The 14266-nt window shown below is 36.9% G+C and overlaps 1 protein-coding gene across 1 annotated transcript in view; it reads right to left on the bottom strand.

Annotated features, from left to right (window-relative positions):
* muskelin (muskelin 1) overlaps positions 1–14266 on the bottom strand; it is a 577242-nt gene that overhangs the window by 464588 nt on the left and 98388 nt on the right. The window contains exon 3 of the mRNA XM_090389985.1: positions 8965–9107. Within this exon, the coding sequence (XP_090246111.1) occupies positions 8965–9107 (143 nt within the window). The remainder of the gene's footprint in view (positions 1–8964; positions 9108–14266) is intronic.

Genomic DNA, 14266 nt, shown 5'->3' with positions numbered 1-14266 from the left:
AAATGTTAGGTCATACAAGTGTGTTTGAGTGGTATAAGCAGTTCAAAGATGAACATGAGGAAATTTGTAATGACCCAAGAAGTGGACATTAATTAAACTCTCAAAATGAGGGCAAAAAGTTGCAGAAGTTCGAGAAATTGTGACAAGAGTGAGCTGTTTGACCCTCAGAATGATGGCTGATGAGATTAATGTGAATAAGGAGACAATTTGTCAATTCTGCAGGAAGATTTAAGAAAAAGAAAGGCAATGCAAAATTTGCCACACAGCTTCATGGATGAGCAGAAGCAATGAAGAGTGTTATCGTGCGAAGACTTCATCCGGACTTGTCAGGACAATCCTAATTTCCTTGACTGTATTGTCACTGGAAAAGTATGTTGAATGTTTCAATACAACCCAGAGATGAAATGTTAGAGCACGCAGTGGACTTCAAAATCATTACCAAGGCTCAAAAAGGTTGCTTATAGAAGTCAGGATGAAGACAATGCTGTTCGTGTTTTTTGACAAATGAGGCATGAATTTTTACCTAAAGAGGAGAGGGTCAGTGCTGCATTCTATGTACTTCAAAGGCTATTGAGGTAGATTTCCCAGGAGTAGCCACAATTTCTCTCAGCCTTGTTGCATGACAATGCTCCTGCCCCTTCCGCATTTGTGGTGAAGACATTTCTGATGAAACATGGCATTGTACAGATCAACCATCCACCCTACTATCTTGATCTAGCACCAGACTTTCCCAAGGTGAAAATTGCCCTCAAAGGAAAGGGATTTCAGGATGTTGAGGCCATAAAGAATAATTTTACCACGGAACTGAACATCTCCTCTTTGGATTTCTTCACTGACTCTTTTCAGCATTTCAGAATGGTGTAATAAGTGCATTCAATCAGGTGATGATTACTTTGAATAAAAATAAAATCATTTTTGAGCATCTTCCCTTTGTATTATTTTTATTGCACCTGTCCGGGAAATTTACTGCTACACCACATAATTTAGGAAATATGAAAAAGCAGAAAAAGTGGTGTTTGTAAATGAATGGAACGTAATGAATAAATCTGACACCTGAAGGGTTTTTTTTTTTTTTTTTTTAAGTCTGGCTAGCCTGTTTTCCCCTTCGCCCTTGTACCATCAACTAACCCTCTTAGAAATATTCAAAAAATGCCAGATTTTTGAACTTCTATTGCAATATAAACCAATTAATATAATATAGATTAAAAAGCCAACTGACATAAATTTTAGTGGCATCCCCTTGATGGCACCAAGACTGAATTATGTGAAATATCACTATAAACAGAATAAAAAAAAAAATTAATAAAAAAAAAACTACAACTTGACCAGTACTGTGAAACAAAAATATATTAAAATAGACAGACCACTGAGCCCCATTTCACTGGAAAGCCAGTGCAAACAATGGCCGAGGAATCGCTGAATTTCAAATGTTAAAGAAATCAGTGCAGCTGACCTGACAGACACACAATGGAACAAATCCAGTGAGAAATACAACAACAGCAAAGAGCATTCACATGGCAATTCCACACCACTGACAAATAAAATGTGTTAAATAAGAACATAAAAAATATGAATTAGGAAATATGAAATAGAATATGCAAATTAAAATTATGCCTACAGTAGGACATGCAAATTAAGTCAGCTTTCTAAATTATATTATCTAGCTTGTACTCTAAATTATTTGAACAAATTCCTTCTGCAACACACTTATTCTTGTCCCCCTTCATTTTCTGTTGCTGTAGTTAAGTTACTGGGTTTTTGTTTTACTTGGCTTGCCACACTGCGAGCATAATTTTAATTTGCATATTCTAAGAGAGTCTGTGTATGTGCATGTGCATGTGTGTGTGTGTGTGTGTGTGTGAGAGAGAGAGAGAGAGAGAGAGAGAGAGAGAGAGAGAGAGAGAGAGAGAGAGAGAGAGAGAGAGAGAGAGAGAGAAAATAGAGTTACTACTTTTATCTAATTAGACATATCTGTATTCTGTATTTAGAAAACCAACTTAAGAACCTTGAACCAACAATTAACATGCAATCCGTATCTTGGAGAAAACGCCTATGAAGTGCAGCAAAAGCACTGCTAAGTTAATTTAACTCTGCAATAGTAATACCCCCAATTATTAAAAATACAACAAAGACATCCCTGAGAGGGACAAATTTTCTTTTTAATTTCAGGAAAAAGATTTTGGCTTTTTATATTCTGTTTGGGGTATACCAATATTTCAAATTTTTTTAATAATGAATGGTAATATTATAATGCAATTTTTTAGTTTTTAATTTAAAAAAATAAATATTTAAAAAATGCTGTTTTCACACTTTGATTTTTAAAAAACAAATTCTGAAAATTAAAAAATATAGAGATCAAGCGCTCAGCCTATTTCACTCTCCATTTTAAACACAAAAACATTAAACATAGAAAATTTAAAACATGGACGTGCTCATATATTCCCGCTTATTACATATATAAATAGTTTAACATACAGGTACCCCCACGTAGAGCTCTAATTTTATCTTGACCAAATGAATCTGCATTAAGTGAGGGAGATTTATCTACAGGACGGATTAGACCGGGGTTCGAGCCCATGACCTCCAAATACGGAGGATGCGGAAAGGTCAAGGAATGACCGCCGCATATCCCCAGAGCAATATGGCCTTAGTTGCTAATGCTCCTAAAAACCAAATAACAACAACAACAACTGAACAAGTGGAAGAATCCCATCAGAATTCAGCGTGCTCAACCCATTCAAGGCCTTATACACCTCAATCAGATCACCTCGCAGGTCTAGTCACCAGCCGCTGCAATTTGCAGAACTTAAGCCTCTCTTGGTAAGAGAATCCCTTCATTTCCCTCACCAATCTTGTTGCTCTTCTCTGTACACACTCAAGCAAATCTACATCGTTCCTCATATGAGGCCTCCAGACATGTACGCAGTACTCGAGGCGTGACCTGACCATTGCCTTATATAGAGGGACAATCACCTCCTTTTCCCTGCTAGCAAAATTCCTGTATATCATTGACGAAACCCAATGACCTGCTCTTGCAGCCTGTCTGCATTGTTCAGAAAACTTCATATCTGACTGCACAATTACTCCCAGGTCTTTTTCATTTTCTACCACCTTAAGTGTAGTACCACACAGATGGTACGTTCCTCTGGGATTACTTCTACCCATATGCAGTACTTTGCATTTGTCAATGTTAAATTTCAGTTGACACTTCTCAGCCCATCTGCCCAACTTTTCCAGATGCTGTTGCAGTAGCAGACTGCCATTACTGTCATTAACAACCCTGCCAACCTTTGTATCATCTGCAAACTTCGACACTAAGCCTGATATACCTTCATCAATATCATTGATAAATATACAAAACAAGAGTGGACCCAACATCAAACCCTGTGGGACTCCACTAATAACATTAGTCCACAAAGAGCAGCACCTATTGATTTCCACCCTCTGTCTTCTCCCACTCAACCATCCTTTTATCCATTGCAGCAACTTACCCTTAATACCATACTGCTCCAATTTGTACAGTAGTCTTCCATACGCAACAGTGCCAAAAGGTTTCCTGAAAAAGCTTTCCAAGTACAGCTAAGCCTCACATAACGCGAGTTCGATTAACATGATATTCAGTTACACTTTACACGATGCAAGTTTCCAGTTAACGCAATCTTTTTTTTTTTTTTATGCGATAGTTGAAAAAGATTTGAATCGCACGTTAAGCTTACCGCGAGTCGTACGGTCAATAAACAAACGTTTGCCTGCTGCCCGCCTCGGTGTGTTCCATCAACCATCAGAAGAAGACATGTTTGTCTCCTGCTAATAAAGTCAATGCAGACTTGCATCTGAAAATTCAAATTTTTAAATGAGCCAGATGAAAATGTTACCGCGAAGGAGATAACGGTAAAAGAATTAGATGAAATCTTTCATATCGCATACAACCTCAAACAAAAGGTTTGATGTTCTCTGCGATATTTATTTCACCAGGGCACAGAGAAGATTGTTGTTGGCTATCGGAAATTGATTAATGAAAAGAGAAAGTCAACACTGTTCAAATATTTCCGCAACAGTAATTTCTTCACTGTGTATTTTATGTCAGAGGTTCCCAAACTTTCTCGGTTCACGGCGCCTTTAATGTCTCAGTAATTTTTTCAAGTCACACCCAGACCAAAAGAAACACCTAACAGTTTCGTATAGTAGTTAGGTCCAAACAACTTAATAAGAAATGTTGAAACTGTGAACTACCTCGAGCTAGTAGTTCGCACGGTGTCTGACAGATGTGAGTATTGCTGTGTTTCCCTCGAAAATTTAAAATATTCCACGGTGCACAGTTTAAGAACTGCTATTTTATGCAATAAACATTTAATTCCATAATTATTTTCATTATCTTTTACATTATATACAGTTAAAAAGTTATTTAAAAGGTATTTTTAAAATTCTTTATGGACATTCCAGAAGGTCAAGGACCAATTATAATTTTTCCTATTGGTTATGATATTCGATTACCGCGTTTCCGTTTTGCGCGATGCACTCGCGGGATGAATTAATCGAGGCCCGCCTGTATATATAAAATTATTTTTTGCATCCAGTTCTTTTGTAACCACATCATAATAGCCAATCAAATTTGTCAGACAAGACTTTCCCTTAACAAACCCATGCTGTGTCTGAATTAATGCTGCAGTCTTGTCTAGATGATCCCGCAATGCATCTTTAACCAGTGACTCCATTATTTTACCCAGAACAGAAGTTAAACTAACTGGTCTGTAATTAATCGTGTCACCCTTTGATCCCCCCTTTGTGAATTGGGGATACATTTGCTGTTGTTGTTATTTGGTTTTTAGGAGCATTAGCAACTAAGGCCATATTGCTCCAGGGATATGCGGTGGTCATTCCCTGACCTTTCCGCATCCTCCGTATTTGGTGGTCACGGGCTCGAACCCCAGTCTAATCAAGAAGTGTGTACTACGCACTGCCGCTCCTGCCCACCTGGCTACGGAGGCGCCGGATACATTTGCACATCTCTAATCTGTGGGGAACCTCCCCTGAGTCCAAGGATGCTCTCATAATTATGGCTAAGGACTTGCTTAGTTCCTTTGCTGCCTCCTTTAATACAACTGGATAGAACCCATCCACCCCAGGTGCCTTTCTTATGTTTAACTTAAACAGTTTCTCCTCCACTTTGCTCTCAGTTATTACAAAATCATTAAGCACCCTGCGACAATTTGATAACCTTCTGGCATTTTCAATCCTTAATAACTCCTCATGCGTGAATGTAGATACAAAATACTCATTCAGTTTGTTTGCTCTCTGAGCAGGATCATCAACAGTCAAACCATCAATATCAAGTGGACCAATCTGATTCATCCCCTTCCTTTTAGAGTTTATATAAGTAAAGAAATCCTTGCTGTTTTTCTTAACATCCTTTGCCAAATATTTCTCGTAATCTGCCTTCGCCTGCCTAACCTCCTTTGTAACTTGATTACAGACTAGCTTATATCTGCCATAGGCTTCTGTGTTGCCTGACATCCCATGCATTTTTCTTCTCTGCCACGTCTCATTAATTCAATTGACAACCATTTAGGCCTAAACCTTGAACAATATTTCTTAATAGGTATGTTCGTGTCAGATGGCACCTGGGATTTCTCCCATCTCCGCATTAGGTATGAAACGTTTAGTAGCTCCCACGATGATTAATTCCTAGGCTTCCCACTTAGAATATGCTGTTGGTAACATCATCAGTTGGTCCCACTGTACAGAATTTAAAAACTGTCTGAGACCACTGTAGTCACCTTTATGGAAGCAAAAACCCTTTCTTTTACCCCTGATGGTAATTATATCTTTAAGTACATCCATCAGTGCACTGTGATCACTGCTTAGATGTTTTAGTGGAGTGTATAAATTACTCAATGTACATTATAATAATATTTTATTCATACTTATACATTATAATAATATTTTAATACACCCTGTATATTGTAAGTTCGTTGTTAATATATGTTTTTAAAATACATTCGATTTAACGGACTTTCGGCAATAACGGACACCTCTTTCCCCAATTAGTCCATTAAATAGGGCCTACTGTATATTCAATTAATTTTTGAAAATTAAAACTTCCTTGAGATGTCCACCAGCAAATGCAAATTTAAAAACCATACCCTTCAGCCTACATTTTCATTAGATGAGAACATGTCAGTAATAAAAGCAATTGCTGCATGAAATACAAAGCACACCAACAGTTTAACTCCAGGAAATGAAACAATGTGACAAAGCCAGGGGGCACTACTGATTGAAGGAAAGCACTGGCAGTAAAGCAACTTACTATCAAAAACTCTTCATGACATATATCAATCAACACATGCATATAATTAGGTTTAACTTAATAATGAATTTTTTCTAACTGTGCAAAAATTAACAGACGTTTCTGAAATCATTCATGGAAAATAAAAAAAAATAAAATAAAAAACATTTTCAATAACAAATATTAGGAGTTTTAGTTGTGCGGACAAAGTATATGAAGCACAAATTGTTCAAATATTGTCAAAATCGAATCAATCCCCCATGCAAAACTAATGCGGCACTAAATTTGCAAAATATTACAGAATTTAAATTATTATATTATTACAGCAATTAAACTATTTCCAAAACTTTATCTACTACTAAAGCTACTGGAGAGAACGTAACCTAGCAGAAATAGCATTAGAAAAGTTAACAATTAAATTTACAAAATACTGTAGAAATTAATTTTACAAAATTCCAGAAATATGAGGAGGGTTTGAAAAATTAATGGTCTAAATATGAAAGGCTAGTGGTACGGCATTATAAATTTCTGTATGTAATGTATAACATTTCAAATAGTATCCCACCAAGTTTCAAACAGTTTCAGTCGTGTCTTTTTTAATTACAGATCCTGAAGTCAACAAAGTTATGTGAATGACGAAAGATGGACAAAATCAATCATCATGTATTCATACAATATTTGGGGGGAAAGGGACTAATGACAAAGGTTATTCTTGAGGATATGGTTACAACATTGGGGAGGATGCCTCTTCCCATTCCATAGTACAAAAGTGGGAAGCAGAATTTAAACGAGGGCAGGGAGAGCCTGGATGTGGTGGATGAACGTGGCCATAGACGTCTCTTTTGCATTGTTTCAGCCAACCGGAGAGTGACAGTGGCACAAATCCTCAGGAACATGGGGGATCCAGACTGTTTGGAGATGACCCACGTTGTGGAAAACCTGAAATATTGATCAATCCAGAAGTTGTGTGCATGACATGATGATTAGTGATTGGTGGGTGACAGTTCAGTACATTTCTAAAACTTGGGCATCTCATCTGAACATGTATACCACATAATAACAGAGGTTCCCACTATGAAACGGTGTTAGTATGATGGTTCCCAAAGTTGTTAACAGCAGATCAAAAACACACTAGGGTTGTCATGTGAACATTTCCATCATTTTTGAGCAGATCCAGCAAATTTTCTTGCAAGGTTTGTGACTAAGGATGAGACATGAGTCCATCACTTTCAGCCAGAGACAAAGTAGCAGTACAATCAGTGGAAATGCAGCTCCAAAGAAAGCAAAGTCGATTCCTTCCACTGACAAGGTGATGGCTTCGGATTTTTCGGATGCTAATGGCCATTGCTAATAGATTACCTTCAAAAAGGCCACACTGTCACAGGGGCATATTACTAATACTTGTGGGGCACTTACACCACAAGGTATTAGTAATATACCTTGTGGTATATTACTAATTGAAAACACCGAAGACAAATGCCAAGGAAAACTCAGCAAAGGAGTCCAGTTCCACCAAAACAATGTGCCTGCTCATACAGGTGTGGCTCTAAAATCATGGGCCATCCTCCCACATTCAACTGATCTAGCATCATCCTCCACCTATTTCAAAAAAACACCCTGGCTGGCATCCATTTTCCCACAGACAATGATGTTATTTCTGAAGTGAATGCATTCCTGGAAGTGCACGAGATAACTTTCTTTGCAGCTGGAATCAACACATTGCAGAATTATTCACAAGAGTGTATTGACTACAAAAGGAACTATGCTAAAAAGTAATGTGTTACCAGACTTCTCAAATAAACCATTCATACTCAGGCCATAAACTTTTAAAATGCCTCTCGTAAAATTACAAAATTACAGAAATTAAATTTAAAAAAAAATATGTCTACTAGACACATCTTAATTGCCTTCAATTAATCCACTTTTTCCACTGTTGGCACAATTGCTAGTAGCAATCCTCAAACTGTTCTGGCCGGATAGCACAGAAAGCATCTCGTGATGCATCAAAAGCCTCTTGGTCACTGCAGAAGTGCCTGTCTTGTAAACTTGTTTCATTTTTGGAAATGGAAAAATCACATCATGAGAGGTCATGATGTGATTTTTCGGATGTTATCAATTTTTTGAAACTTGAAACTTTAAAGGTGAAAAGGTCACTTAGGCCACAAAAGTTTTTGAAAACTGAAACTTTAATAAAATGTAAAAATTTTTAAATGGAATGGAATCTCTCCATGAATGGAGAGATTCCATTCCATGACATGCTTAAACCCAAAGAAGAAGTGGCAATTGAACCCTCTGGTTAAGAGACACTGAATTGGAATAATATTCATGAGTAATGCAAGACTACAACAATCCAAAAACACAAGAGGCGATTCCATAAAAATTTTAAAAATTAAAAAGAATATTTTTCAAATTTCTTAATACAAAAATTTCAATGAAAAAAAAAAAATTCACGATACAACAATTAAGTTTTTTTCTGACAGAATGGCAAACTATAGGCAATACTAACTGATTATTTCCCCGCAGAGAAATAATCAGTTTTCTTAACTTTATTACAATAAAAAAAATAAAATTAAAAAAATCTGTCTCAGTAAAAGCTGCATTTGTTTCCCCCACAATATTATAATGCCTTAGTAGGTGGGTGTATGACTGTCATAGCTGCACATAAAATAAAAGCTTACCTGTCTAAAAGTTCAATCATATTCTCATCACTTAGTCCACCAAATACTTTAAACTTTTTTAGATTGCAAACATGGGTCTTTTCATATTTTCCAAATGTAATGGCTTCTATAACAGAAGGGTGTTCCAACTTTAAAATTAAATACTGAAAAAAAAAAAAAATAAATAATCATAAAAGGGATGCACTTCAAGATAAATATTTTTCTTAATAATTAATTAAAATGCATACAAGAAGTTCTTTGGTCTGCCTTAGCAACAATCCTGTATATACAGCAAACTAAGCAAGAATATCACAAAGGAGCAAGAATAGCAAGAAATGCTCTGAATGTGTGAAAACCAAAAGGAAGAAAAGACCCATCTAGCCAGCTTAGAACAGCACCACCAATATCACTGATGATCCTAAACTGATAAATCGATGTGATGAATAAATTTTTTGCATTAAAATTCAAAATTCATATACATCTCGATTGTTATAGATTTAGCTTGTGCTTTTGGTAACTGCTGCAAAAATTACCAATCCTACCATTAAATAAGTACATTCAAAACATTGACATGGGCAGACAGACAGTGCACTCTGCATGTCTTTCACTGAGTTTAGATAAAAGGCAAGAAATAGTTACCAATGTTCTTCATGCCTTCTATTCAAGAAGAATTCCCAAAAGGCTCCTCCTCTGCCTCATTTGGTCCTGAAAAAAATCCAATTTATTTTCATATGGTCTGAAATAAATAGCAATACAAGAAATCAGAATGGTTAAAGTGAATTTCATAAAAATGAAATAGACATGACACATGATTGAAAATTTTATTATCATGTGTGCATCAACCGAGAGCAGACCAATTATCTCATAAAACTACAGCCACAATTACCAATTTTAACATGAAATTAATGATGCAGGCTGATAGTCAAAAAACACATTGCTGGAAATACAGTATAGCTTGGTGCTCTTTATGTTCAGTGAAAAAATAGAGAACCAAGTGAATCCGTGACAAGCAAATAAAAGCTTTTACATGAGAAAATATTTGAATAATTATAGCCAGCTTCTGTTAGTGCTTCGGACTGATTTTGAGGCCCAGTGTCATAGATCTCTCACAATCTTCCATAAGAACCCTTACATGGCCTCCTACATAATTGTAACGGACTGAATATATAAAATTATATATTTCATCCACTTAGATCAGTAATCACTGACTCTAAAAGAGTTTGTTTATTTGGTTTTTAGGAGCATTAGCAACTAAGGCCATATTGCTCCGGGGATATGCGGTGGTCATTCCCTGACCTTTCCGCATCCTCCATATTTGGTGGTCACAGGCTCGAACCTCAGTCTAATCAAGAAGTGTGTGCTACGCACTGCTGCTCCTGCCCAACTGGCTACGGAGGCAGCTCTAAAAGAGTAAATACTTTTATTGCAGGGGAGAGTGTCTAATGTATGACCCATTTTTTCACATTGTGCAGCCATAGCCATGTAAGCAAAACTGAAGTGTTATGCACATCTAAGTTTGGAACTAGTATTTCAAACAGTTCACAATATATGTTGACTTTTTAAAAATATCAGTTTTTTGTAATATTTAACTTTCTTTCTGTATTGCTTCTTATAAGTTTTATATCTTCAATATTTAACAATATTATAACCATATAATAAAAATGTTAACCATTTCGGGAGTAGTGAGTTTATAAACACTGTCAGACCATGAAGACTTTTTTCCATGAAATTCTGAAAATATGTAAAAAATAAAACTGCTTTATAAATAAAAATAAATAATAAATCTGTACAAAAATGCTTTTAAATTATTATTTATTCAGTTGAAAAAAAAGTTACATCCACCCTAGACAGTATCCAAATGATAGGAGGGTAAACACAATCATGAATATTTCTAGAATGCAAGAGATAATATAAAAGGCACATAAATCAATAAAACTAATTACAATGGGCCATGATCACATATTTACAATATGAGTGCTTCTATATTGGAAGAAAGATTAAATATATTTAGCCTATCTTCCAAGAAGTATGGAAAACTACCAAAGAGATAATTAAATGCTCTGAAACATAAAAAAAGGTGCAAACCAAGTTCCTCCATAACATGTCCCATAAGCGGTGAAGGTAAGTTGGAAAGTTTAAAACTGGATAAGGCATCAAAAACTTCTGATCTGTTGGCCTTATCATTACAAATCGTCTCAGGGCTGATGTTTAACTGGCTGAAAAATCCAATCATGTTCACAGGGAACACATTGACTGAGGTAGCTGATTTGGTTAAAAGCAGGTCAAGCCACCTATGTTTACAGATTAGATACTCCATTATTAATTTTGTGTAAATTATTAGGCTTGCTGTCAGGAGCATCTAGTCTACCCAACATAAATTTATAAAAGGTAATTATATTTCAAGTAGCTTGTTCCATACAGTGAGTGTAGCATAGCCCTAGAGTTAGTAAGGTGATGTCCGTAGGTTGAGAGATTGTAGATTCCAGTGCTTAAGCCCCAAGAACTGTCACACATATGCCGATGGTACAAATGGCCAAATCTCTTGATACATATAAACAGCCACTGGTAATACAAAGGTTTGAACAAATTTAGTGACAAGATGTGCAGGAAGGTGCCATGTTACTGCTGAAACCCAACAGTTCCTATTGTGTTGACCAAAGTGCAGTAAATAACTTATTTGTTTCTTGAAGTGATTTTCCTATGATGAGTTTCCTATCCCAAAACAAAATGGGATCCTTGCAGCAGGTGACATTTTTAATTTGAAATCCATTTAATGAGCTCAGTTTATCCTCCTCTACTCCCTCTTCATGAACATTATCTGGACACCAATTTTTTAGTATTTAAATCAATCCCAACTAATGATGTGTTGTTATAAACAATTTGTTGCTGTTATTGTTATTTGGTTTTTAGGAGCATTAGCAACTAAGACCATATTGCTCCGGGGATATGCGGTGGTCATTTCCTGACCTTTCCGCATCCTCCGTATTTGTGGTCATGGGCTCGAACCGCGGTCTGATCAAGAAGCATGTGCTACGCACTGCTGCTCCTGCCCACCTGGCTATGGAGGTGCCAGTTTGTTGCAATGCAGCTATTTGGACTGATGGTGCTGATCTGAGTGAACAAAAAAAAAGTTTAAATCATTGGAATATAACATTCTCTTGTTGAATATTGCAAGGTGAGGTACAATAACAATATAAATAGTGAGGTAGACTAGACAACACCCTGCGGAACCACTTTTGAGACAAAAACCATGTCAAAGAATGCAAAGAAAAACAGCAGACTTCTTTACTTATATAAACTCTAGAAGGAATGGGATGAATCAAGTTGGTCCACTTCATATCGATAGTTTGAGTGTTGGTGATCCTACTCACATAGCTGACAAACTGAATGAGTATTTTGAATCTACATTCACACATGAGGAATTCTGTAGGGCAGTGGAGGGCAGAAGCTTATCAAACTAACGGGAAGCTTAATGATTTTGTAATAACTAAGAGCAAAGTGGAGGAGAAATTATTGAAGTTAAACATAAGAAAGGCACTGGGGTGGATGGGATCTAAACAGTTATATTAAAGGAGGTGGCAAAGGAAGTAGGCAAACCATTAGCCATAATTATGAGAGCATCCTTGGACTCAGAGGAGGTCCCCTACACACAGGGTGGTAGACGTGCAAATGTATCCCAAATTCACAAAGGGGGCTCAAAGGGTGAAACAAGTAATTACAGACCTGTTAGTTTAACTTCTGTTCCAGGGAAAATAATGGAGTCACCAGTTAAAGAAGTACTGAAGGATCATCTAGACAAGACTGCAGTAATAATTCAGACACAGCATGCGTTTGTTAAGAGGAGGAGGTCTTGTCTGACCAATTTGATTTGATACTATGACGTGGTCACAAAGGAATTGGATGCAAAATATAATTTTGATATCATATACTTGGATTTCAGGAAAGCTTTTGATACTGTCATACATGGAAGACTACTGTACAAATTGGAGCAGAATGGCATTAAGGGTAAGTTGCTACAACTGATGAAAGGATGGATGTGTAGGAGAAGACAGAATGGTAATCAATGGACACTACTCTTCATGGACTAATGTTATTAGTGAAGTCCCCCAGGGTTCGGTGTTGGGCCCATTGCTGTTTTGTATATTTATCAGTGATATTGATGAAGGTATATCAGGATTAATGTCCAAGTTTGCAGATGGCAGGGTTGTTAATGACAGTAATGGCATTGTGCTACTGCAACAGGATCTAGAAAAGTCAGGCAGATGGACAGAAATGGCAACTGAAGTTTAATATTGACAAATGCAAAGTACTGCACATGGGTAGAAGTAACCCCAGAGAAACATGCTAACTGTGCAGTACTACACACAGGGTGGTATAGAATGAAAAAGACCTGGGGATAACTGTGCAGTCAGATATGAAGTTTTCTGAACAGTACAGACAGGTTGTCAGAGCAAATCATGGGGGTCTTGTCAATGATATACAGGAATTTTGCTAGTAGGGATAAGGCGATTATCCCTTTGTATAAGGCAATGGTCAGGCTGCACCTTGAGTATTGCATACAGGTCTGCAGGCCTCATTTTAGGAAGGATGTAGCGTTGTCAGAACGAGTACAGAGAAGGGCAACAAGGGCAAGATTGGTGAGGGGAACGAAGGGATCTTACAAAGAAAGGCTTAAGTTCTGGAAATTGCAGCTTCTAGAGACTAGGCACCTGTGAGGTGATCTGATTGAGGTGTATAAGACCTTGAATGGGTGAGCAAGCTCAATGTTGATGGGATTCTTTCTCTTGCTCAGATTACAAATTTGGGGGCATAAATTCAAATTGAGGAAAGAACAGATGTTAGTTAGTTAGTTAGTTAGTTATTTTGGTTTTTAGGAGCATTAGCAACTAAGGCCATATTGCTCTGGGATATGCAGTGGTCATTCCCTGACCTTTCCCGCTTCCCCCGTATCAAACCCCGGTCTAATCAAGAAGCGTGTGCTACGCACTGCTGCTCCTTCCCACCTGGCTATGGAGGCGCCATAGAAGAAGAAGTAGAACAGATGTGTTGAAATTTGCCTTTAGCCAGTGGGTAGTTGATTGCTGGAACAAACTTCCATCTGTCATTTAGGAAGTTGATAGCTTAAATAAATTCAAGGAAGAATTGGACATACTTATAGAGCAAATGGATGTGTGAAATGGGGTTTTTTTTTTTTTTTTTTTTTTTGGCTGATGCTGTATAAGCTTGCTTTCTTGCATCATATGTCTCAGCTAATGCTTGTTGTTTGTTTGTTTGTTTATTTGGTTTTTAGGAGCATTAGCAACTAAGGCCATATTGCTCTGGG

Source organism: Mastigoproctus giganteus, chromosome 2, assembly GCF_048544385.1.
Source record: "Mastigoproctus giganteus isolate SK-2022 chromosome 2, ASM4854438v1, whole genome shotgun sequence".
Classification (NCBI taxonomy): Eukaryota; Metazoa; Arthropoda; class Arachnida; order Uropygi; family Thelyphonidae; genus Mastigoproctus; species Mastigoproctus giganteus.
This window is presented reverse-complemented; position numbering and strand designations above follow the sequence as displayed.